General features: G+C 39.3%; 1 protein-coding gene across 1 annotated transcript; it reads right to left on the reverse strand.

Annotated features, from left to right (window-relative positions):
- Nucleotides 1–363: 363 nt before the first annotated feature.
- On the reverse strand, nt 364–21,998 carry LOC110283649 (uncharacterized). The gene is made up of 6 exons (XM_021149056.3): nt 21,746–21,998; nt 19,842–19,920; nt 15,034–15,140; nt 5,991–6,103; nt 4,193–4,319; nt 364–2,248 (listed from the first exon to the last, which is right to left on the reverse strand). The coding sequence occupies exons 4-6, from the start codon at nt 6,018–6,020 to the stop codon at nt 501–503; spliced, it is 1,905 nt and encodes a 634-aa protein (XP_021004715.1). The 5' UTR covers nt 6,021–6,103; nt 15,034–15,140; nt 19,842–19,920; nt 21,746–21,998; the 3' UTR covers nt 364–500.
- Between the last annotated feature and the right edge of the window lie 1,345 nt (nt 21,999–23,343).

A 23,343-nucleotide genomic window follows, 5' to 3' on the forward strand; every position in this document is an offset into this window, starting at 1 on the left:
TTTTCGAGACAGGGTTTCTCTGTATAGCCCTGGCTGTCCTGGAACTCACTTTGTAGACCAGGCTGGCCTCGAACTCAGAAATCCGCCTGCCTCTGCCTCCTGAGACTCATGCCTCTTCTAGATGTAGAAATTAAATAAAGTACATGGTTGTAGTCCTAATAAAGTCAGTTACTCCATACCATCTCTAGCTTAGGGAACAAGGAGGAAGAAGAAGTAGTTAGGAAATAAGAAGGGAAAGAGGAGGAAGGGGTAAGACACACCATTTTCTAGCCTCCATACAACTATTGTAATCAGTGCAAGCCAGGCATTCATGAACATAGAAAAAGAAAAAAAAATCTTTCCATGCAGTTACATTTACAGAATTTTTATTTTAATATAAACTTTGTTACATTTTTAAAGACTTCAATCAATCTTCATTACAGGATTTCACAAACTTGTTGTCTTTGTGAGTCTACTACTTATTCCCTTGTGATTTGTAAGCAGGGAACACCAGATAAATGTTATGTCATATTATTTACAACAGTATCTTTTTCTCCAGTATGATTTTTCTGATGTTTTCTAAGATTTGAAATACACATAAAGGATATATCACAGTCTTTGCATTTGTAAGGTTTCTCTTCAGTATGAATTCTCTGATGCTTTCTAAGAAGAAAGCACTCAGTAAAAGATTTGTCACATTCCATACATCTGTAAGGTTTCTCTCCCGTATGAACTCTCTGATGTCTTTGAAGATGTGAGTACCTGATAAAAGATTTGTCACATACAGTACAATTGTAAGGCTTCTCTCCAGTATGAATTTTCTTATGTGTTCTAAGAGTTGTGCCTTCACGAAAAGATTTGCCACATTCCGTACATCTGTATGGTCTTTCTCCAGTATGAACTCTCTGATGTATTCTAAGAGTTGCTCCCGTAGTAAAGGACTTGTCACATACTGTACAATTGTAAGGTTTCTCTTTAGTATGAACTCTTTGGTGTGTTCTTAGATATGTGAGCTGGGTAAAGGACTTGTCACATTCTACACATTTGTAAGGCTTTTCTTTAGTATGAATTTTCTGATGTTGTCTAAGAATGGAGTTTCTAGTAAAAGATTTGTCACATTCCTTACATTTATAAGGTTTCTCTCCAGTATGAACACTCTGATGTCGTCTGAGAAGTGAGTTATGAAGAAAGGATTTTTCACAATCCTTACATTTGTAAGGTTTCTCTCCAGTATGAATTGTCTGATGTTTTTGAAGATGTGAATACTGGGTAAAGGATTTGTCACAGTCTCTACACTTGTAAAGTGTTACACCAGAATGGATTTTGTAATGCCTTCTAAGTTGTAATAATTCAGTAAAGGACTTACCACATTCTTCACATTCATAATCTATTCCTGAAGAATGAGTTTTCTGATGAATTCTAAATAATTCATAGTGGGTAAAGGATCTGTCACACTCACTGCATTTGTACGGGTTCTCTCCAGTATGGAGTCTGTGATTGCTTTTAAAGTGTGAAAGCTGATGCAAGTCTTTACCACACTCTGGACCAGTATGTTTCTCAGCTCTATGGGTTTTCTGATGTCTTCTGAAACTGGAACAGTGGGCAAAGAATCTGTCACACTCCTTACACTTGTAAGGCTTCTCTCCAGTATGCAATTTCTGATGGCTTTTAAGTGCTGACAACTGAGGAAATGACTTTCCACATTCTTTGCATTTGTAAGGCTTCTCTCCAGTATGAAGACGTTGGTGTGTTTTAAGAGTTGTACACTGGGCAAAGGATTTGTCACAAAAGTTGCATTTGTAGGGTTTCTCACCAGTATGAATTCTCTGATGTATAGTGAGGTTTGCGGAGGTACTGAAGCATCTCTGGCATTGCCCACACTGGTATCGTTTCTCTCTATTGAAGATTATTTGTTGCATGAGACTGTGTGTAGAGCTGAAATGGCCACCATGTTTTTCCTGTCCCTGTTCTTTGTTTGCACTGTTTGTTCTCTGATCTTGAGCAATTCTGGAAGATTTCTCACAGGCTTTAGATTCACAACGTTCTTCTCCAGTGTGGGTGCTTTTAAGTCTATCTGCATTTGATGAGTCAACAGAGGCATCCTTCTCATTACAGCATCTGTAGTTGTTAGAGGTTTCTGTAGTGTCATTTCTATTATAAAGTGCACAGTTGGAGGGTTCATGAAGCATTTCACCAAGCTCATTACACTGACGAGACTCCTTTTCAGTCCTCACATGTTGATGGACAGTATCACGTACAGAATATTTCTCTGAAAATGAGTACAATTCAGATTAATAGGGCTTGTTCCCAGATTGCACATGTGATAAATGTCTGTCTCTGTAAGTTCCCCTTTAAGATAATTCAACCTGCAACTATTTAGAACAGAGCTCCCAGTAGTTGACACTTTTCATTCACTGTAACTGTATAGTTCCTCAGGTTACAAGCTGTTTTTGTGAGGATCTATACAGAAAGATCTATACATGGGTCAGTGATTTCTAATACATAACTCATCTTTACTGAAAATGTCCAACTTGGCATTCTCTGAAATGTGTAAAAAGTTTAATCCAATCTCAGGCTCACACTGTTTGTACCTCATTTGCTCCTGGAAGGTAACCAGGCCTAATCTGCATACAATAATCCATGTTTTCTGTGAGGAAACCTTCGACCAATGCTAGAATTTTGGAAAACAATACAGATGTCTGAGACAGTGCTGGGCTCAGTACATGAGAAGAACACAAAATAGGGGAAATCTAGGAATGAATTCCCAATTACTATTTCCAATTACAATCTCCAGCATATTGTGGGAGAATTTTCAGTTTGCACATCTTGAGTTCTTCTTACAAGTAAAACAATGTCAATTGCAATGATGGCTATGGAACTTTAAGATATGGGTGGAAACAGTATGTGCTACTGAATTTCTGAATGAATCTTCAAATCAAAATCAAGGGTACATGGCACCTCTAAAATGGTAAATGAAAAGAAAAAGTAAATACCATGGAAATGTTTTCTTTTACTTAACAGTTCTTTTTGCTCCCCCCTGATTCTCTGGAAATTCACACCATGCACCCCAAGTCCACTTGTTTTCAGGACCTTCCCAATCTGTCTTGCACCTTTGTAACCTACACCTCAAAAGACAATAAAAAATAAAACTTAAAAAAAAAAAAATCTGGCCATTGCTCTGGCCAACAATCTGCACTTATATCAACTGCAGCCTTCCCTCACACCTGGAACAGTTGAGGTGTACCAGTCCTGCTGTGCATGTACAAGTCCACTCCTCCACCATGTACATGTTCATCTAGCAGCATTGGAAGTTGTGGAGTGTCACGCCGTATACCCAAACAGTTTTACTTGTAAATGTTTGTGGTAATGAGTCATTGGTCTGGTTCTAGGTCTCTGGCTTTTTCTACACCACCAATTCTGGACCCTCGTGGAGGCTCCTCCTAGATATCCTGCTGTTGCCATGAGTCACTGAAATCCTGCAGCTTTGGTTCAACAGGACTGGCCCCTCCACATGTTCCAGCAGTTCATAAATGGGGTAGATATTGGGATGAGCTAAATCAACATCGTGGAACTTTTCCTGGATGGTAACTAAGGTAGTTGACCCTCCAGTTCTTCTGTGCACACACATGCCATGTAGGCCAGCCCTTCTCTGCAGCCTAGGTGAGGAGCAGGGCAAGCTCTCCCAAGTCAAAGTCTAGTTTGCACCACTAGGAGGTTGCTGATAAGAGGCAGAGCCAGCTTAGAAAGTCCCTAGGACATCAATATGGCCTCAGGGAGCAGCCCAGACCACGAAAATCCATATGGCCTGTAGTGACACATGGGCTGCAGACATTGATACAGACCCATAGTGCCAGTGGGGCCACAAACCAAGACAAGGCCTAGACATCACCATGGCCTCAGGTGGCAGGCAGCACAGGCCTCTCACATCAGGCTGTTCCTTGCTGCAATCAGATCTCCACTTCCAGTTCTTCATAGTGCACAAACACTATGCTTCCATTGTCTCTACTTTCTCCAGCTCAGAGTTGCTCATAATAGTGGTGCACTCTGGCTATCTTTTGCCTGCCTGAGCAAGGGAACCTCTTGGAAAATTTCTTTTTTACTACCTAGACTTCTGTTTGTTTTTTTCCATGACTGCTTACTAGAGAGTTTACAAGCTATAAAGTCAGTAGTTACAAAGGAAAAGTTAGGAACTGTAGAAGAAAAATGTTCTTACCCACAAACACCAGGTTGGTATAATTCTCCACCATCACATCAATGTACAAAGTCCTCTGAGAAGAGTCCAGGCGTTCCCACTCCTTCTGAGAGAAGTCCACGGCCACATCTCGAAATGTTAACAGATGCTGAAAAAAAAAGTTACACTTTGACTATGTGTTACAAGGTAGAATGCTTTCTTGGATATACAGAGACAGAATGTAGATGAGTGAAGACCATTGTTATTGGACACTATCAAAAAAATTAAATTTTTTAAAAAACCATCAAAAAATGATTTCCAGTATAGTTAGTCACATTCTGTAGTGAATGTTCAAACTCTGTGAAAGGAGGATGACATGTTTTACAAGCAGTATCCAAGAAACCAGACACAAATTTAAAATATTGACATAGTTATCTACTTGTTATGTATTCTGAGTTCATGTGCCCCAGGATCACAATGTTCCTGTCTCAGGACAGGTCATGATGAGGAAATGTGCTTTTAAATGCTCTGCCTGAAGATCATCCTATAATGCATACAGTGAGTCAGTCTTCTCTGTATTTGGGCCTTGACATAATCTATTCTAACAGGCTCAGGTATGATTTTTTAAACTATAATATTTAACACCACATGATTAAAAAGTAAAGGGGTAGGTATGGAAGGCAGAACTCATGAGTCCTTTTTAGGCAAAGAATTATGTTACTTTTCCACAGTAGCAAGCTTGTTAAGAACACTACATATTGATAATTTTAAGGGTAACATATAAATCAACTAGAGAGAGATAGAGATAGAGATAGAGATAGAGATAGATACAGATAGAGATAGATACAGATAGAGATAGAGATAGAGATAGAGATAGAGAGAGAGAGATAGATACAGATAGATAGCTATTGGGACCACTAACAAGCAGATGGAAAAATCTGCCTTAGCCACATTTAACATGATAGAAACTTTTCCTGAGCATGTAAAAGAGCCATCTTAGACAAATAACAATTTCAGAATCCTACAGCTTCAAGGTAGGCTTGAATAGCTGTCATTCAAGTAGAAAGTAACTAGAGCAAAACCACGATGAGAATATCTTCTCATATCAAATGTCACTAACAAGTTAATCACATCCATCAGTCAATGCCCATAAGACATTTGTAAGGATGCATTCCACATAATTCTATACAATGAGGTCAAGCCCAAGTGTTCTTCTCGGTGGGGTTGTTTGAGATAACAACAAAAGAAAAGAAAAAAAGTCAAAAATACTGATCTCTCTATTTTGGAAAGTTACCACTGAGCTTCTTAGACAAGTGTGTGATTCTCCTGAGATAAACAGATATGAGGTGCCAACAAACATGTAGACACATCAACACCAACATGATATTAAACACCAAAGAGAAATAAATACAAGTAGAATATAATCTCAGCCTACACTCAAGAACATCAGTTTCATGGCACAATTAAGCCACATATACCTGCCATGAAGATAATGATCGCCTGTTATAAAAAAAGCTATTTGCTTTCCTTCGTTCTACTTCTGTCACAAATTTTTGGGGGGTCTGGTGTTGGATTAGTACACAAACATATATTCAATAGTGAAAACATAAAATCACATCTGAGGCTCCAGAGCTTCTGTTCCTAATGAATGCTGTCATTGCATAAAAATGCATTGTGTTGTCTAGACTCTAGGTCTGCTGAATTGAAGTTTGTGATTTTGTTGGTCTGTTTACAACAATTTCAAAGTAAATATTAAAAAATTACCAGGAGCAGAAAATTAAGGTCTTGCAATATATCCAACTACAACACTTTTAGAAATAGACTGGACATTACTACTGACCTTGGACATGTTTACTGGAGATTTAGCCATTTCTTTCTGTGTCTTTTCTTTGATTTTCTCTTTGAGGAAGAATGAATAGTCGGCTAGTGGTCCTTTAATATCAATGGGTCAAACTGGAAAAGTAAAATTAACACTGAATGTTGTTAAAAAAAAATCAATGGGAGATCACATAAAAAGACCCAAACAACAGAATACTACCTGATGTCTGGTCAGTAATCCCAAAGCCAGGAGAGCATGGAAAAATATTTAAAACTTGGAGAGAAAATCACCAGCAACTATATTATTGCACTCAGAAAAATATTCTCTCAAAAGAGGGAGACAGAAGTGCATTTGAAGATAGTCATGAATTAACACAATTCATTTTACTAAAGCAGCATAGCACATAATAAATTAGAGGCAAGACATACACAGGAGAATTTGAGAAATTATTTAGGAGAACATGGGAAATAATACAATTCATATGAAGAATAGATGAATATAGGAGAATAGGGAAGTAATCATCCATGCTCAAAGGTGCAAGCCACTCTTTCTCACAGCAAAGAAAGAAGAATTCTACAAATATTCTAACCAGGAACAACATTTACAAAAAACATAGGAAATAAAAACACTATAAACAAAAAAAACATAGCCATTCTATAAATCAATATAAACAATTGTGAATTAAATAAACAAACCCACAGGTTAAATACAACTAGCATGTAACCCGGTTCTTCTACTCTTTAGAATATGCTCAAAGGGCTCAACACCCTACTCCACAGATACGCGCTCAACATTGCGCATTGACGCTATAGTCATAATAGGTACCAAATGGAAGAACATAAATGTCCTCCAACTGAGAAATAAAAATGTATATATACACTAAAAAATATTATTGAAGTGTAAAGAAAATTGAAGTCATGACATTTGCAGGTAAATGTGTGGACTTAGAACAGATCACACTGAGTGGAATAAGTCAAACCCAAAAGACAGACATTGCATGTTCTCTTTCATAGAAAGTTCCTCCCTCCACATCTTCAAATGTGAGTTCACAACCTGGAATAACTGCAGTAACCAGAAAAGTAAAACTAGACTATGGCGGGATGTGGAGGATTAAGAGACAGGTGATAACTGGGAATGAATGATCTTAAAGAGAAAATGGAAAAAGTATGAGAGGGATTTATTTATAGAGAAGAACAAGATATAAACACAGCAAGAGTAACATAACAGAAAAGATTTCTAAAAACTCATAAGAAATTACGGTATTATCCTACCATAACATATGTCTACCATACATATCAGTCTGGGAAAGCATACACATGTGAAGTGTAAATGAAACTTCCTTGGGCGGATAATGTTCTCTACACAAGCCATATATATTCTCCAAACCACAGTCACACCACTGATTGTCAACAGACCACAAAATAAAAGACAACAGTTTGAACATTCCTGCTGGTGCACAACTTTAATGTGAGCACTGAAGAGATAGAGGTGGGTGGAAATCTGTGAATTCCAGTTCAGCTTGGCCCCTACATGGTGACTTCTACATAACGGTTTGGCCATGTATCCATGAGCAGAATACTTTTGTTGAATCAGGAAGACAAGAAGATTGCAGATGCTTTTCTGATATAGTTGAATTATCATAATTATTCACAAGATGCTTCATAATATTATTCTATTATATAGATACCTTTTAATTTTGTTCCTATCTCTCTTCCTTTCTTTTTTTTTTTTTTTTTTTTTTTTTATCCAAAACAGGGTTTCTCTGTGTAGCCTGGCTGTCCTTAAACTCTATAGATCAGACTGGCAGAGAACTCCAAGATCTACCTGCTTCTGTTTCCTGAATGCTGGGATTAAAAGTGTGTGCCACCACCACAAACTGTTTTATAATATCCTTTCTAACTGTGAAAATACTGTGACCCGATTCCCTCAAAGAACATACTGTGATTTCCAGACTCTAATTTACAACATTAAGAACTCAGTACAAGACACATTTCTTTTTTCTTTTTTCCTTTTTCCCTCCTTTTCTTTCTTTCTGTCTTTCTTTCCTTCCTTCCATCCCCCCCTTTCTTTTTCTTGTAGTTATTTTTTTTTCTCCTTGATTTTTGAGACAGAGTCTTACCATGTAGTTCTGGCTGTCCTGAAACACTATATAAACCAGGCCAGCCTACAACTCATTGAGACCCACCTGCCTTTGCCTCTTGAGTGCTGAGATAAAAGCAGAGTCTCACCAAACCTGGTTGCACACTTTTTACAACACTGTATTTACATCACAGATTACATACGTTTCAGATGGAAAATTAATGGTGGATAGACAGTTTACTTTTAAAAGTTAGTATTTACATCCATACCTGTAGAACTCACAAACTGTATTTTCAGATTCAATTAAATTTGCAGGAGTTCCTTTCATGACTCCTATCTAAAAGCTCTCAGGAAATCCAAGTCCCTAGGTACATATGCCACTCTCTTGAATAGGGAAGTGGTAGATCACAGATATTATAATGGATGATTGTAAATTTCAAGCTTTGTCCTTTCCACCACAGCAAAGAGACTGCGTTACAAATATCAACAGATAAATTCAAATATTCTACTGGTTTATTCTTATAAGCATATCTGGCAGCCATAAGATTGATTTAAAAATAGTATTATTCCAGTTAATATTATTGAAAATTTATTGACAGCAAAAATTTTGAGAGCTGTCATCTTTATGAACAGTAGAGAAAATGATCACTCCTTCCTGCCTGCCTGTTCCTGCAGTTCCTCTGATCTAGGAGGTTCCATGGACCCAGTGCAACTATTCCCATCTATATGGTTGCAGACTGTTGAGTCTTCCAGGATGACCCACTTGGCACCTGCAGCTTAGGGAAGTGTTTGGTCCCGTGGTACCCCTACTCCCTCACCTCCTACCCCCACCCCATCTCGTCCTCTGCAGTCAGGTCACCACTATATGACTGCCCACGATGTATCCCCCCCACTCCCCAAAGAGCTCAGTACAAAATCAGGTTCTTGATACTTCTGCCTTTGACTGTTTAGTCCCACTTCCTATGAAAAACACACATTGTTTCCCAGTTTCCCTGGCTTCATTCCACTAACCCCACCTACACTACACCCTTCCTGTAAACTAGGCCAATATGCCACAGGTAGACTGATCGCTCTTACTCAGTTTCATGCTTCCTTCAACACAGTTCGGCTGTCAAGCTGCCCTGTACTTGCTCTGCACAGCCACGTGCTTGCTCCCAGCCTAGACTCAAGTGGATTGGGTAGGATGCTGCATCCCATTATCTGACCCATTATTGTGAGTTCTGAATCCTCAGATACCAGATAGGCAACCTCATACCTTTATCTGACTATCAGCCTCTCGGTCACATACTCGATACCAAACAACAAAAGGCTAAAATCAGGTGCCAGAGTCCCATCCCCAAAAACCAAACACGAGAAGAAGGGAAAGGGAGCAATCTCATGTAGCCAGTGGTTGGCCCACAGCTATCAGCCCAGACCTGAACTCATCCCACTGTACTACTTTCACCACTAGATGGCGGTCTTGTCAGGAAAAAAAAACACAACTTTCTCTCTCTCTCTCTCTCTCTCTCTCTCTCTCTCTCTCTCTCTCTCTCTCTCTCTCTCTCTCTCCCTCCCCCCCTTTCTTCCTTCCTTTGCTTCTAATGGAGTGGTAAACGCTGAAACTCTTGGCTGTCCCAGATGCATAAAATAAGTAAAAGTCAAAAAGTCACCTACACCATTCATCTCTAGCTCTGGAAATTCCAAGGAAGAAGAGGTGGTTATGCAATAAGAAGGGAAAGAGGGGAAAGGCTAAGATACACCATTCTCTAGATGCCATACAACTATTGTAATCAGTAACCAACAGCAACTGGTCTTTATCTGTACTGGCCTCACAGAAGACCACAATCATTCTAGGAAAGGGAACAGCTCACTTTACCTGTCAGGCATTGGCTATGGATAGGTTCAAGGAGAAGAGTCATTGCCTTTAGTTGTTATCCTGTGCTGAGCACATCAGGCTTCAGCACACATCAGGCTCCAAACCCACAGTCTCACAAATGGCTCTGGTTCTGAAAGAACCTAGTGGGGAAACCCCCACTCAACTCTCGATTCGGCGTGCACCCAAGAATCATGAACAGAACAGAACGCCTTGATGTAAATACACGTAGTTTAATGACAGAGCTCCGGACCGACATGTATCTCAGACAGGAGATAACAGATGTCGGCCCCAAGGCTCAAAAGTTAGGGGTTTTTATGGAAGAAAAAGGGATAGGGGTGCGAGGAATTTCAACAAAGGTATGGGACTGGCTCATTCAAACATTAACAGAAAGATTACATGTCAGCAAAAGGGCATCAGGACTTTGTTCCTGTGGGCAGGGGGCTTATCTTTGTTCACATAGCAACCAGTTGATGTATGACTTTGCCCGGCGTCAAGGGGCAATAGACAGAGAGGAGGTTCCGGCCAGTTGGTGTTGACTCAGACAGATAGCCCTGCTTGTGTCCTTGCATTCCTTCAGTTCATCTCAGTGGATCACAAGCAATATGAATAGAGATGAGCACAGTAGAGTGACTGTTGGAATTGTGGACCAGAATAGTGGATAGATAGGAGGTAAAAATGGGCAGTATTAAATGCGCCCATACAAATGCACACACACACACACATTCTGTATCCATATGCGTATGTTACACACATATGTATGTCAGTGTTAAATAGCTAATGATAGAAGTTTGAGAGGGCCATTCATTCATTCAAGACAGGGTTTTCTGTGGAAATGTGTATTTAAAGGCATGTGCTACTATGCCCAGCTCAAATATTATTTTTCTTTTTTTCAGATTTATTTTTTTTTTATGCATGTAAGTACACTGTCGGTGTCTCCAGAGACTCTATAAGAGGCCATCGGATCCCATTATAGGTGGTTGTGAGCCACCATGATATTAAAAACTAGAGAATCACCGGGCAGTGTTGGTGCATACCTGTAATCCTAGCCCTTGGGAGGCAGAGGCAGGCGGATTTCTGAGTTCAAGGCCAGCCTGGTCTACAGAGTGAGTTCCAGGACAGCCAGGACTGCACAGAGAAACCCTGTCTCAAAAAACAAAAAACCCAAAAAAAAACCAAAAAAACAAAAAAACAAAACAAAACCCCAAAAAACTGGAGAATCAACTTTTGAAGTCAGTCTAGATGCCCCCATAAATAAATGAATAACTGAAAGAAAGAAAACTTCTATATGACCTAGTTACAGCACTGATGTGTGATATTATTCCTGTGGAAACAAGAACAATCATCTACTTACCCCAGATAAGGAAACAATAATAAATCCATGTTGGGGAACCAACAAAGTCCACCTTAACGAACCAGTGTGGTTTCTTTTTTAGTCGTGTTGTCTGCATTTATGTTTGTGTATGATATGTGTCCCTCGTCCTCGCAGAGGCCAGAAAAGGGCATTGTAGGCTCTGGAGTTGAGATGAGAGATTGAGCGCCCATGTGAGGATGATGGGAAAATAAAGTGAATCTTCAAAGGAACACACAGTATTCTTAACCCCTGGGTCATTTGTAAAGCCCAGTGGATTAGTGAGTTTTATTGGGGTGACTTATAAGGATGTGGGTGAGGGGGGTTCCGATAGAAACAGAAAGGATTCAATGATAGCTGCCACCTGTGAGAGTCGTGGATAATAAAGATGGAAACCTGGGGATCACTGCAGTTCCATGCAGCTCACCTGAGTTGAGAAGTGACCTAATAAGCCACTCCCTCCATGAGCGTGCCTTTTGTTCCATAGTCCAGGCAGCTTGACCAGTGTCTGCTTCATGGCTCGTCTGAGCATCTTCTGTAAAACTCATCTTGTATGACCCTGTCAGCAGTCCTTGCCAATTATGTATGCTTGAGGCAGGAAGGCTCTAGTGAATCTTGCCAGTTTCTGAGACTTCCTAAAACTATTAAGTTTTTTATTTCTGAGCATGGACAGTTCATGGTTCTGGTTGGACAGTTCATGGCCCATTCACTCCCCAGCCTTTAAGGCATTCAGTTAATTTCCCTTTCCTATAACACCCTATTTTTCTACAGAGTATCCTTCAACATGAAAAGGTTCAATCTTAGAGAACTCTGTTACACAGTAACCTCTCATGGGCATCAAATCCAGGGAGTTTCTATCTTACCAATGATCACTTGCCCATCATGTTCTTCTTGCTTTATTCACAATGTCTAGGCCTGCAATCAACTCAGTTATCCATCATCTGACACACAGGCAAATAAAAACATGATACATATCTATAGAACATGGTATATCATTCAGTTGTAAATAAAAATGAAAGTGTGAAACCTGGATGTAAATGTAGGCAATTGGAAAATATGGAGACTTCTGCCAACTAATCCCCAACAGTCAAACAGCACACGTTTCCTCTCATATGCGCATCTTAGCTTCAATGTTTCTGTTTTGTTTGTTGAAATAAGACTGCATGTAGATGCTAGGAAGTTAGAAATGGACCAATAGAGGGAGATTCAGAAAGAAAGAATGGATAGTAGGTTATGGATGATATGAAATTAGAGAAGTTGAATACTGAGGAAGAATGGTTCAAGTACACAGGGAAGTAGTGGAGAGGAGAAAGGGCTGCTGAGTGGTGAACCCAAAGGAGACGTCTATAAGGAAGATACATGGGCCCCTATCATTTTGCAAACTAAAAAATTTATAATGACAGGATAGTATCACATGTGACATGAAAGAACTGGGCATAAAGTAAAACATGTTTTAAATATGAAACTGGATAAAGGATTTTTCACATTCCCTACATAAACAGTTGCAAACCAAATCCAACACACATCAAAAACAGCATCCACCATGGTTAAGTAGACTTCATCCCAGGGATTCAGGGGTTGTTTATTATACAAAAATCCATCAATATAATTGACCATATAATTAAATTGAGAGAAAAGAAACACATGGTCATGTCATTAGATGCAGAAAAGGCCTTTGACAAAATCCAACACCCTTCATGTTAAAATTATTGGTGAGATCAGGGATATGAGGCACAAGCATCAACACAATAAAGACAATATACAGTAAGTCAACAGCCAAATTCAAATTAAATGGAGAGAAATGAAATCAATTCCATTAAAATCAGGGACAAGGCAAGGCTATCCACTCTCTCCATATCTCTTCAATATGGATAGTACTTGAAGTTGTAGCTAGAGCAATGAGACAACTAAAGGAGATCAAAGGGATACAAATTGAAAGGAAGAAGTCAAAGTATCCTTAGTCATACATGATAAGATAGGTCACAGATAAGTGACCAAAAAAACTATATGGAAGAACTCCTACAGCTGAAAAACACCTTGAAGAAAGTGGCTCAAAATTAACTCAAAAAAAATCAATAGTCCTTCTTTATTCAGAAAATAAATGGGCTGAGAAAGAAACCATGGAAACAACACCCTTCAGAACAACCAGAAATACTATACAATCACTTGGTGTAACTCTAACTAAGCAACTGTATGACAAGAACTTCAGGTCTCTGAAGCAAGAAATTCAAGACGATATCAGAAGATGCAAATATCTCCCTTGGTCATGGATTGGTAGGATTAAAATATTAAAAATGGCCATCTAACTAAAAGTAACCTACAGATTCAATACAACACTGATCAAAATTCCAACATGATTTTTTTGATAGACCTTGAAAGGACATTTCTCAAATTCATATTAAAAAACAAAAAAACCCAGGATAGCAAAAACAATCCAGTTGGGGGTTGGGGAGGAACTTCTGTAGGAGTCACCACTCTTGATTTTAAGCTGGACTACAGAGCAATAGCAAAAAAAAAAAAAAAAAAAAAAAAAAACCCTACATGGTATTGGTATAGAAACAGACAGGTTGGTCAATGAAATCAAATCAAAGGCCCAGAAATAAACTAATACCATACCTATGTACACTTGATTTTTGACCATCCAAGGGAAAAAAGAAAGCATCTTCTAGATGCAATAAGACAACTGCTTTAACTGGATGTGTACATGTAGAAGAATGCAAATAGAACCATGTTTATCATGCTGCCAAAAACTCAAGTCCAAGAGGACCAAGATCTCAACATAACACTGGATACACTAAATCTAATAGAAGAGAAAGTGGGAAGTAGCCTTGACTTCACTGTTACAGAAGATAATTTCCTAAACAGAACACCAATGGTTCAGGAACTACGATCAACAAGTTAATAATGGGACCTCATGGACTAAAGCTTTGAGAAACTGAAAAGGCAAAAAATACTATCAACAGGAAAACAAAACAAAACAAAAACACATCAGCCTAGAGATTAGGAAAGGAGCTTTATCAACCCTGACAGAGGGCTAATATACAAAATGTACATTCAACTCAAATACTAACCAACAATCCAAATACCCAATTTAAAAATGGGTACCGAGCTAAACAGACAGTTCTCAACCGAAGAATCTCAACTGGCCAAGAAGCACTTAAAGAAATGTTCACCGTCCTTATTCATCAAGGAAACGCTAGTGAAAATGACCCTAGGATTATATTTAACACCCACCAGAATAAGCAAGATCAAAACCTCAAGTGACCACCTATGCTGAATAGGATATGGAGAAGCTGAACAAGAAGAAAGGATGCTTGAATCTCACTTAGAAGGGGGAATAAAATAGACATAGGAGGGAGATAGAGGGAAGGAACTAGCTGGGAGAGAGGGTAGAGAGGAAAATTTGGGGTTCAGGTATGGGAAATACAGGATAGAAGGCCAGGAGAATGAATGGAAATCTGGAGCTGGCTGGGTTTGAGGGGTGGAAGTATCTCTGGGACAAGCCAGATACTGGGATGGGAGAGGCTCCTAGGAGTCAATGCAAGTGACCTTAGCTGAGACACAGAAATGTGAGGATATGGAACCTGAAGAGGCCACCTCCTGTAACCAGCAAGGATGCCCAGAGGAGGAATAAAGACACCAACCCACCCACAAAACTTTCGACCCAAAATTTGTCTTGCCTACAAGAAAGGCAGGGACAAAGATTATCAGAAGCAGAAAATTAAGGTTTGTAGTGCTTGAAAATATAACATTTCTAGAAAAACGTGGACATGACCACTGACCTGGGACATGTTTACTGGAGAATCAGCCATTTGTTGTTGTTGTTGTTGTTGTTGTTTCTCTTCTTTAAATTTCTCTTTCAGGAATGATGAATAGCCAGCTTGTGGTCCTTTCATGTAAGGGGGGAAAAAAAAAAGAAAAGAAAAAAATCAATACTGAAACCTATTAATGAACAATGTCAAACCACATTAAAAGATCCAAGCACAATAATACTACCAGGTGTCCTGTCAATGATCCCAAAGCCAGGAGAACATAGAACAAGATTTGAAGGCTGGAAAGAAAAATCACCGACAGCCATGCTGTTGCATCCAGAAAAATAGTCTCCTTAAATTGATGCAGAGATAAGTGCATAGTCACATATAGAGTTTCAAGATAGTCACCAATCAACACAATTCACTTCCCTAAAGCAGCACAGTACATAATAAATCAGAAGCAAAATTTACACAGGAAAAATAGAAATATTATCCATGAGAACATAGGAAACAATAATACATTGCCTGTGAAGAAGAGAAATACAGGAGAAGTAGGAAGTAATGAACCATGGATAAGACAGCCAACCTCTAATTACCACAGAGAAGGAAGACTACTACCAATAACCCAGCCAGCAACAACATAAACAATAGAAGCATTGGGAATAAAAACACATGAAGAAAAAATGCAACCACTATGGATATCAATATGGAGAGTTCTTAATTAAATAAGCAAACCCTTAAGTTAAATGAATCTAACACATGACACGGTTCTTCCATTCTTTGGCATATGCTCAAAAGACACAACATCGTACTCCATAGATACATGCTATACCCATGTGGCTCACAATGGCTATAAATCAAAATAACTAAATGACCTTCAACTGACAAATGCATAGGGAAAATGTAGTACATGTACAATATGGAATACTATTTAGCTGTTTTAAAAATTCAAAGCATGAATGAGCTTTGGAGGGAAATGGGTGGACCAAGAAAAAAATCACACTGAGTGAAGTAACCCAAAACCAGAAAGACAGATATTGAATGTTCACCCTCAAATGAAGTTCCTAGCTACAAACCTTCAGATGTGAGTTCACAACATGAGTAAGTGCAGTAACTAGAAAAGTAAAAACAGACCATGGTGGGATGAGGGGGAGTAATAGATAGGTGATAGTAGGGAACAAATGATTTGAATCAGGAAATGGCAAAACAGGGGCAGGGATTTAATTATAGAGAAGGGAGAGATATAATCCCCCAACACAAAAAAGGGATGGTAAAATAAAATAAGGTTGTCTGAAAGAGCAATAAGGAATCATATTATTATCCAATTATGAACAAGACATAGCAGTCTGTGTAGACATATCCACTTAGAGTTTAAATGAAAACTTCCTATCTGGGCTGATAATGTTATACACAAAAGCTAAAAATTTTTCTAACAAAACTACCAACACCAGGCATGAGAAGAATGCTTTCAAATTGTTGGTCTCAGCTGTCCAAGAGATTTCTAAAACATTATATGCTATTGATGCTGCCCTTGGTTCCCTCCCAGAGGTAAAAAGTGAGTCCCTTTTGTTGAAGATGCCCTGTACTTTGGAAGCAAAACCATGAAACTCAAGATGGGTCTGAATGTAAAGCATCCTCCCTGGGACTAGCTCTCGTGGTACCAGAAGGCAACATGTACGTTTACAAAGGAAGGAGCCAACCAACAGTCTACCCAGCTATGACAGCTATGACCCACAATGATCTGCACTGAACCATAACCCAAGGCTGCAAGTGTGACATACATACCTTGGCGGTAACCAACACCTTCTAATTGGCCTTAAGACCTCAACACGAGTGAAATCATGCCTGGTATTGCAAATTACACAGTATTTCCTGGGCTTATCAAGTCATGGATCTTGGAGGAGGAGGAGAACCTACAACCAGTAAATTACAAAACCACAATAATCCCAAATAGCATTCTACATATTTATCCAATTGCCATATATAAATGTACTCCTGACCCCTCATCAAGGAAAGTTCTTTCTGGAACACATGAATATTATACAGAAAACTACAATCAGTCAAATTGCAGAGCTCTGATGCTCAGTCTCAACTGACACATAAGCAACACAAGTCCTGCATCTAAAGCTCAGGGGTCACTGAGGGCTTAAGGCAAGTTGGGGTTTGGAGGGAAGGAAGATTTTTTTTTAAATCAAAATAATTTATTTAATTCTGTGTTTTCATATGTTTGTCTAGTTTGTCAAATATTGTGAATATTTCATTCAAATAGGTCAAAACCCCAATATCCAGAAAACTATAAGAGACTCTTGGGCCTGAGGGTGTTCGATGCCCCAGTGTAGGGAAATGCCAGGGTGGTGAGGCAGGAATGGTCGGTTGGTTGGGGGAGCACCCTCATAGAGGCAGGGGGAAGAAGGATAGGATAGGGGGTTCCCGAAGGGGAGACCTGGAAAGGGGAAAACATTTGAAATGTAAATAAAGAAAATATCCAAGAAAAAAATAGGGAAAAAAAAGGAAGGAAGATATTTTAAGGGCCAGAGGAACAGGATGTTTGCTCTGAGATTGTCTAAACATGAGCTGAACAAGGACAACACCAAGAAACATGCTATATGGAATGGAGAAAACTCACTCGGCCTCAACCCTAGTCAAACACTAAGGAATTCAGTGGAGAGTTAGTTGGAGAAATAGCCTTTCCCAGAGAATAGAACATCCAATACCAAATGTTCACCCCTGAAAACATACAGATTGAGTAGGGTGTATTTGTATATTTGAGAATCCACACAAACATACAACAATATTTAAAGGAAAAATTATTTAAAATAATAAATGTATGTTTAAATTGAAAAATGTGTACATACCACATAAAAATGATTAGAAGGCTTTAGACCATTTTCTCTTATTCCTATGCACAAAAATTACACTTAATATAGGGATAGAGAGATGGCTCAGTACTTCCACTGTTTACTGTTCTTGTAGAAATCCAAGTTCCATAACTAGGATCAATACATGGTTCCCAACTGCCCATAACTCCAGGTCTAGAATAGATATGATGCAAGCAAAATACTCATATACATATGACATAAATATCTAAATGGAAGATGAGCAATTCCAGTGTGATTCCAAATGATCAATTCAAAAGTGCAGCAGATCCAGACTTGTCCAGTAGCAATGACCAGGTGAATGTCACCAAAATATCATAAACATGTGTTGCAGACTAGACAGCCTCTTCAAGCAGCAGTACTGGGAAAAGTATCTATCTGCATATAAAAACACGAACATGGGTCCAAGTCTCTCTACCATACAAAGAATCAAAGACCTTCATGTAGGATCTGAAATAGTGAATCCTGCAGAATAACAAGGTAATGACACTTGATACAAGAGCAGGAACTGACAAATAGTACTGTGTACAATTAAAATATCCAGGGAAATACTGATAATTATAAAGCTTGAAGAGACAAACTCTCCAGTAGATAAATATATTAGGTTTCTACAGTATTATGGATAGAAATATAAAACCCATTAAAAATTATAAAGGAAGGAAACAATAATATAAGCAATAAATATGCAAATTAATTGAACAGACCATACTCAAGAGCAGATGAAATGTTCAATATGTACATAATAAAAAGCTCTTCATTTCAGGTCATAGGAAAATGCAAATTTGTTATACACAGGTTCCAATTTTGCATTATCAGTGTCCACTCAGAAGTTCCTAAACAATAACAAATGTACTTGTTTCAGTAATTTAATGAAATGTACATGGATAATAATCTCTAAGCCAAAAATATAAGCACTTCAGAAAAAAAAAAGAAAAAAGATAACAACCAAAAAACCCCACAAAATGAAAGCTAAGATTAAAAATATGTTTTCTACCAAAAATTAATTTCATATTGACAGATACAAAATACTGAGAAAAAAAGAATCTTTTTTAAATACTATGAATTTGGAGTTCAGTAAAGACTGATAATCATAATTATACTAGTGACAGAAAATTAAGACAAAAGTATTAATATACAAAATAAGAGTACTAGCAAATGGCCCATTAGATAGAAAGTCCTTGACCAACTCGGGTGCGGATCACAAAACCTAGAATGCAGACATCTGTAACAGACTACATAAAACATGTGAAAACAGGCACACTGACCATGTGCTTCTCAAACATGGGAAGACAACTGAGGAGATGTCAAGTAATTCCTATTAAAATCTTATTTGCATATTTTACAGAAAGTAATCCTGAAATTACCAAGGAGCAGCACAGAGCTGGAAACTGCGAAGAGGATCACACCTAGAGGTGACCTCACAGTATATTACAATCACAGCAATGGAAACCACTTGGAATTGTCATGACAACAGACAATAGGAGATATCCCTGGAAAGACGGGATAGACTGTGTTTACATGTCTGCCAATATGGTTCCTGATTCTCATCAAAACTCTGTTGGCATTATTTCCAGGAATGGTGAAATTGACACTAAAAATTAAAGAAGGTGTTAGAATAATAAAAGATCCAAAAATTATTAAACATTACATCTAGAGGTTTTAATTTATAATTTTATAATATATGAAAATCATTTAATATTGGTATGTAGATCAGTGATATGCATGGAATAAGGACAGCATCACTCATATGCACAGTCAAGTAAAATCTTATTGCCACCTAGCATCAGTTCTTCTGAACAAAGTCTTCTCACTTCTACAATAGAATCATCCTGAAGAGATTTTTGTCAGTGGAAGTCTCCAGAATTATTTCTAGTGAAACAGAATGCAGCAAAACTGATTTCATGTCCCACTTCCATATTCACTCTAATCCCTTGCCATCCCTTCACCAATCCTCCAACATACCTGGATCCTTAGCTACTGTCTCCTCCCTCTCCACCTTCTAGGTTTCCACAGATAAGCCGGTCTGGGTGATCAGCGAGCCCTGTACATGAGAAAGTGATTCTTCAAAAAGCACCTGGATTGTAACACAGTACTGTGATCAGAAGGTTAAGAGAGGATTGCACAACGATCCCCCCCAATTCTCATGCAGTTTCAGAATATTGAAAATATTTAGAAAGCATTTTTGGTTAGCATAAGTTGAACCTCACTTCTATTCATAGATCAGTGGAAGCTGGTGGGCAGAAATGAAATGGAATGATTGGGATGAGAATATTATATACTAGGGAGGTCGTTATTTATCCTGGACTAAGAATGATGGAAGCCTTATACCCCCAAAGGGATTCAAAATCCTTATACCCCCAAAGGCTTGCAAAATAACATCCCCAAAACCCTGAGGAGGAGCAAGGGAGGCTGGAAGCAAACTATTCGCACCCACACAAACCAGAGTGCTGTAACTGTGCAACATCCAGTCTCTGTGCAAAGCCTCCCCAGCATGGTCCTGACATAGCCCCTCCTTCTTGAAGAAGTCCACAGTCACACCAGTGGCTGTGAACTGACCACAAAATACAAAACAGCAGTAAAAATATTTGTCTTGGTTCACACCTTTAATCCTAGCACTCAGGAGACAGAGTTGAGTGGAACTCAGTGACTTCCACTCCAGCCTACTCTACAAGGTGAGTTTAGTCCAGATGCAGGAACACAATGGGTTCAGGGTTCAAACACAGCAAACAAAAGAACCCAAAAAAATTACAGTTTGGTTGTATGTCCACGGACAGAGTCCTTTACTTGAAAGGAGAAAAAAGACTACTATTGACATTTTTCTAATATAGAAAAGTTAATTATTCAAAAGACGCTTTATAGTATTATAGTTTACAACAATACCTTTCATTCGTGTTTTCTTTCATTTTTCTTCTCCCGTTTCCAATAGACAGGATTTCTCCATAGCCCTGACTGTCCTTAAACTATGTCTGTATACCAGGATGACAAGGATCTTCTAGACCTACCTGCCTGTTTCCCAAGATAGGGATTAAAGATTTGTGCTTATAATGTCCTTTCTAACTGTGAACTGTAACAGATGTGCAGCTTAGTTGTCACGTGGGCCCTGTAACAACTGGAGCGGAGGCTGTCTCTGACTCTGTAGTCTGCCTTTGGATTCCTTTCCCAACTGGGCAGTCTTGTCTAGTCTCAATGGTAGATAAGCCTAGTCCTACTTCAACTTGACTTGCCAAGACTGAGCCATTAGACTCCTCCCCTTCTCTGAGGAGAAATGGAGGAGGAAATTGGTGGAGGAGAAGCAGGAGGAATGGACTGGGAGGAGAGGAAGTGGGGGGAGGGGTGGTGTTTGCAATAGAAGTGTAAAGTAAATAAATTAAAAATGAGAAATAAAAGTTTACTTATAAATGTTAATGTTCACAACCATACCTATGTAATTTGCAAAAATAAAATATTCTTTCGGATTATTTGCAACCACTCCTTTATATATAGATAGTATCTAAAAGATATCCGGGGATGCCAAGTCACTGTAAGTCTCCTGGTAAAACAGGCCAGTTAGAGTGAATGAATGTAAATTTCAAGAGCTTTTTCCTTTTAACCTGAACAAACAGAATTGGTTTTCAAATATCAATACATAGATTCAAATATTCTACTACAGTATTCTAATAGGAACATTTGGCATTCAGAAGATCAATTAAAAAAAAAAAAAAAGACAGGACTAGTCTGATTTATGTGAGCTAAAAGTTCTCGACAAGGGAAGAGGGAAGAAAGACATCTACAGCAGAATTCCCGAGCCAGGTTCCTTAGAATCAGAAGACAAACCGATCACACCCAGTTCCCTTCCCGCCCTTTTCCAACCCCGCAGCTACTCTGACCTGGGCGGTTCCAGGGCCGCCTGGCTCCGGTTCTCGCCGCTTTGCAGCTGATTGCTGATTCCTCCAGAATGCCCGCAAGACACCCGCGGCTGCCTGGAGTTTCAGCTTCCCACGAAGTCCTCTGTGTCCTCCGACCCCAGGTCTGTACCACGCGATTCCCCACGGTGCAGGGCCGCGAGCTCTGGACGTGACAGGTCCTTGACACTTCTGGCTTTGGTTCTCAATCCCACGTCTCCAGCCTCCCACACCCAGTTTCCAGCTTCCGTTCACGTCACTGCCCTAACTCCTCCCACTGGGAATACTCCTCCCACTTGGAACACTTATGTTTTCCACCCCCACCTAATGTCTAACAACCTTCCACCATGTTTCTGGGTGTACATCCCTGCCCCGCGAACACGTCCCTCCCACTTTGTCTCAGGCTTCCTGCCATACAGCTCCAGCTGTCAGGCTGCTCCGGACCCGCTATGCACAGCCTCCCCATAGCCACTGCCTGCCTAGACCAGAACTGGGCCTAATAGGACGCTGCACCCCGGTATCTGATCCCCATCCTGGGTACTGAATCCTTTAGATGCAAAATAGCCTAAAACTAGCCTCTGGGACACATACTTCATACCAAACAATAACAGGCTAACTTGAGAAGCCAAAGTCCCATTCCCAACACACAAACATAGGAAGTCAATACCAAATTCTGAAATTCTGAAAATTTGACTTTGGTACAGACATTCAAAGAACTTGGATTTTGAAAAAAAAAAAAAAAAAAAAAAGAAAGGTGTCTAAAGAAGTCAGTAGTCATCGTTTTGTCATCAGCTTAGGGCTGAAGTCATCCTGCACTGTACTGCTTTCACCACTAGATGTCATTTTACTAACTCAGAAAGGCATTTGTCTTCTGTGACTCATTCACAAGGCTCTTTTCTCATGACAGATTTCTGGTGGATGCAGACTCTTGGCTAGCCCAGTCGCAAAAAAAAAAAAAAAGTAAAGTACATGGTTCTAGTCATAAAAAGTCTGTTACTCTATAATATCTCCAGCTCTGGGAACACTGAGGAAGAAGAGGAGGTTAGGAAATAAGGGAAAGAGGAGAAAGGGCTAAGACACACCATTCTCTAGACTCCATACAACTATTGTAATCAGTAACCAACAGCAACTGTCCTTCCCTGCACTGGCCTCACACAAGACCACCGTCAGTCTAGGAAGTGGAACAGCTCTCTTTATCTCTCATATGTTGGCTATGGATAGAGTGTAGAAGAATCACTGCCTTTAGTTGTCATCCTGTGCTGGGCACATCAGACTCCAGCAAGGTCTCACAAATGGCTCTGGTTCATCTCAGTGATCCAAGGCAAAAATGAATAGAGATGAACACAGTAGAGTGACTGTTGGAATTGTGGACCGGATAGTGGAGAGGTAGGAGGTGAGAGTGGGCAGTGTTTGAAGTGGGCACAGAAACACACAATGCTGTGATGTGTGTATGTCTGTGTTTGTGATATATATGATAATAGAAAAGGGGGGGACATTCATTCATTCATTCATTCTAGACAGTTTCTCTGTGTTTAGAAACCGGTGCTAATGTGACCAGATCAATTGTTTAATTTTAACACCAA

This window comes from Mus caroli, unplaced genomic scaffold (genome assembly GCF_978045245.1).
Source record: "Mus caroli unplaced genomic scaffold, Mus_caroli_1 scaffold_18, whole genome shotgun sequence".
NCBI lineage: Eukaryota > Metazoa > Chordata > Mammalia > Rodentia > Muridae > Mus > Mus caroli.

What these genes read in the sequence shown, in the direction of transcription:
- LOC110283649 (XM_021149056.3), bottom strand. Translation starts at nt 6,020, where the DNA reads ATGGCTAAATCTCCAGTAAACATGTCCAAG. An exon ending in CTCCAGTAAACATGTCCAAG is followed by an intron (nt 4,320 to 5,990) that starts GTCAGTAGTAAT and finishes TTTTTTTTTCAG; the next exon opens with CATCTGTTAACATTTCGAGA. An exon ending in TACCAACCTGGTGTTTGTGG is followed by an intron (nt 2,249 to 4,192) that starts GTAAGAACATTT and finishes ACTCATTTTCAG; the next exon opens with AGAAATATTCTGTACGTGAT.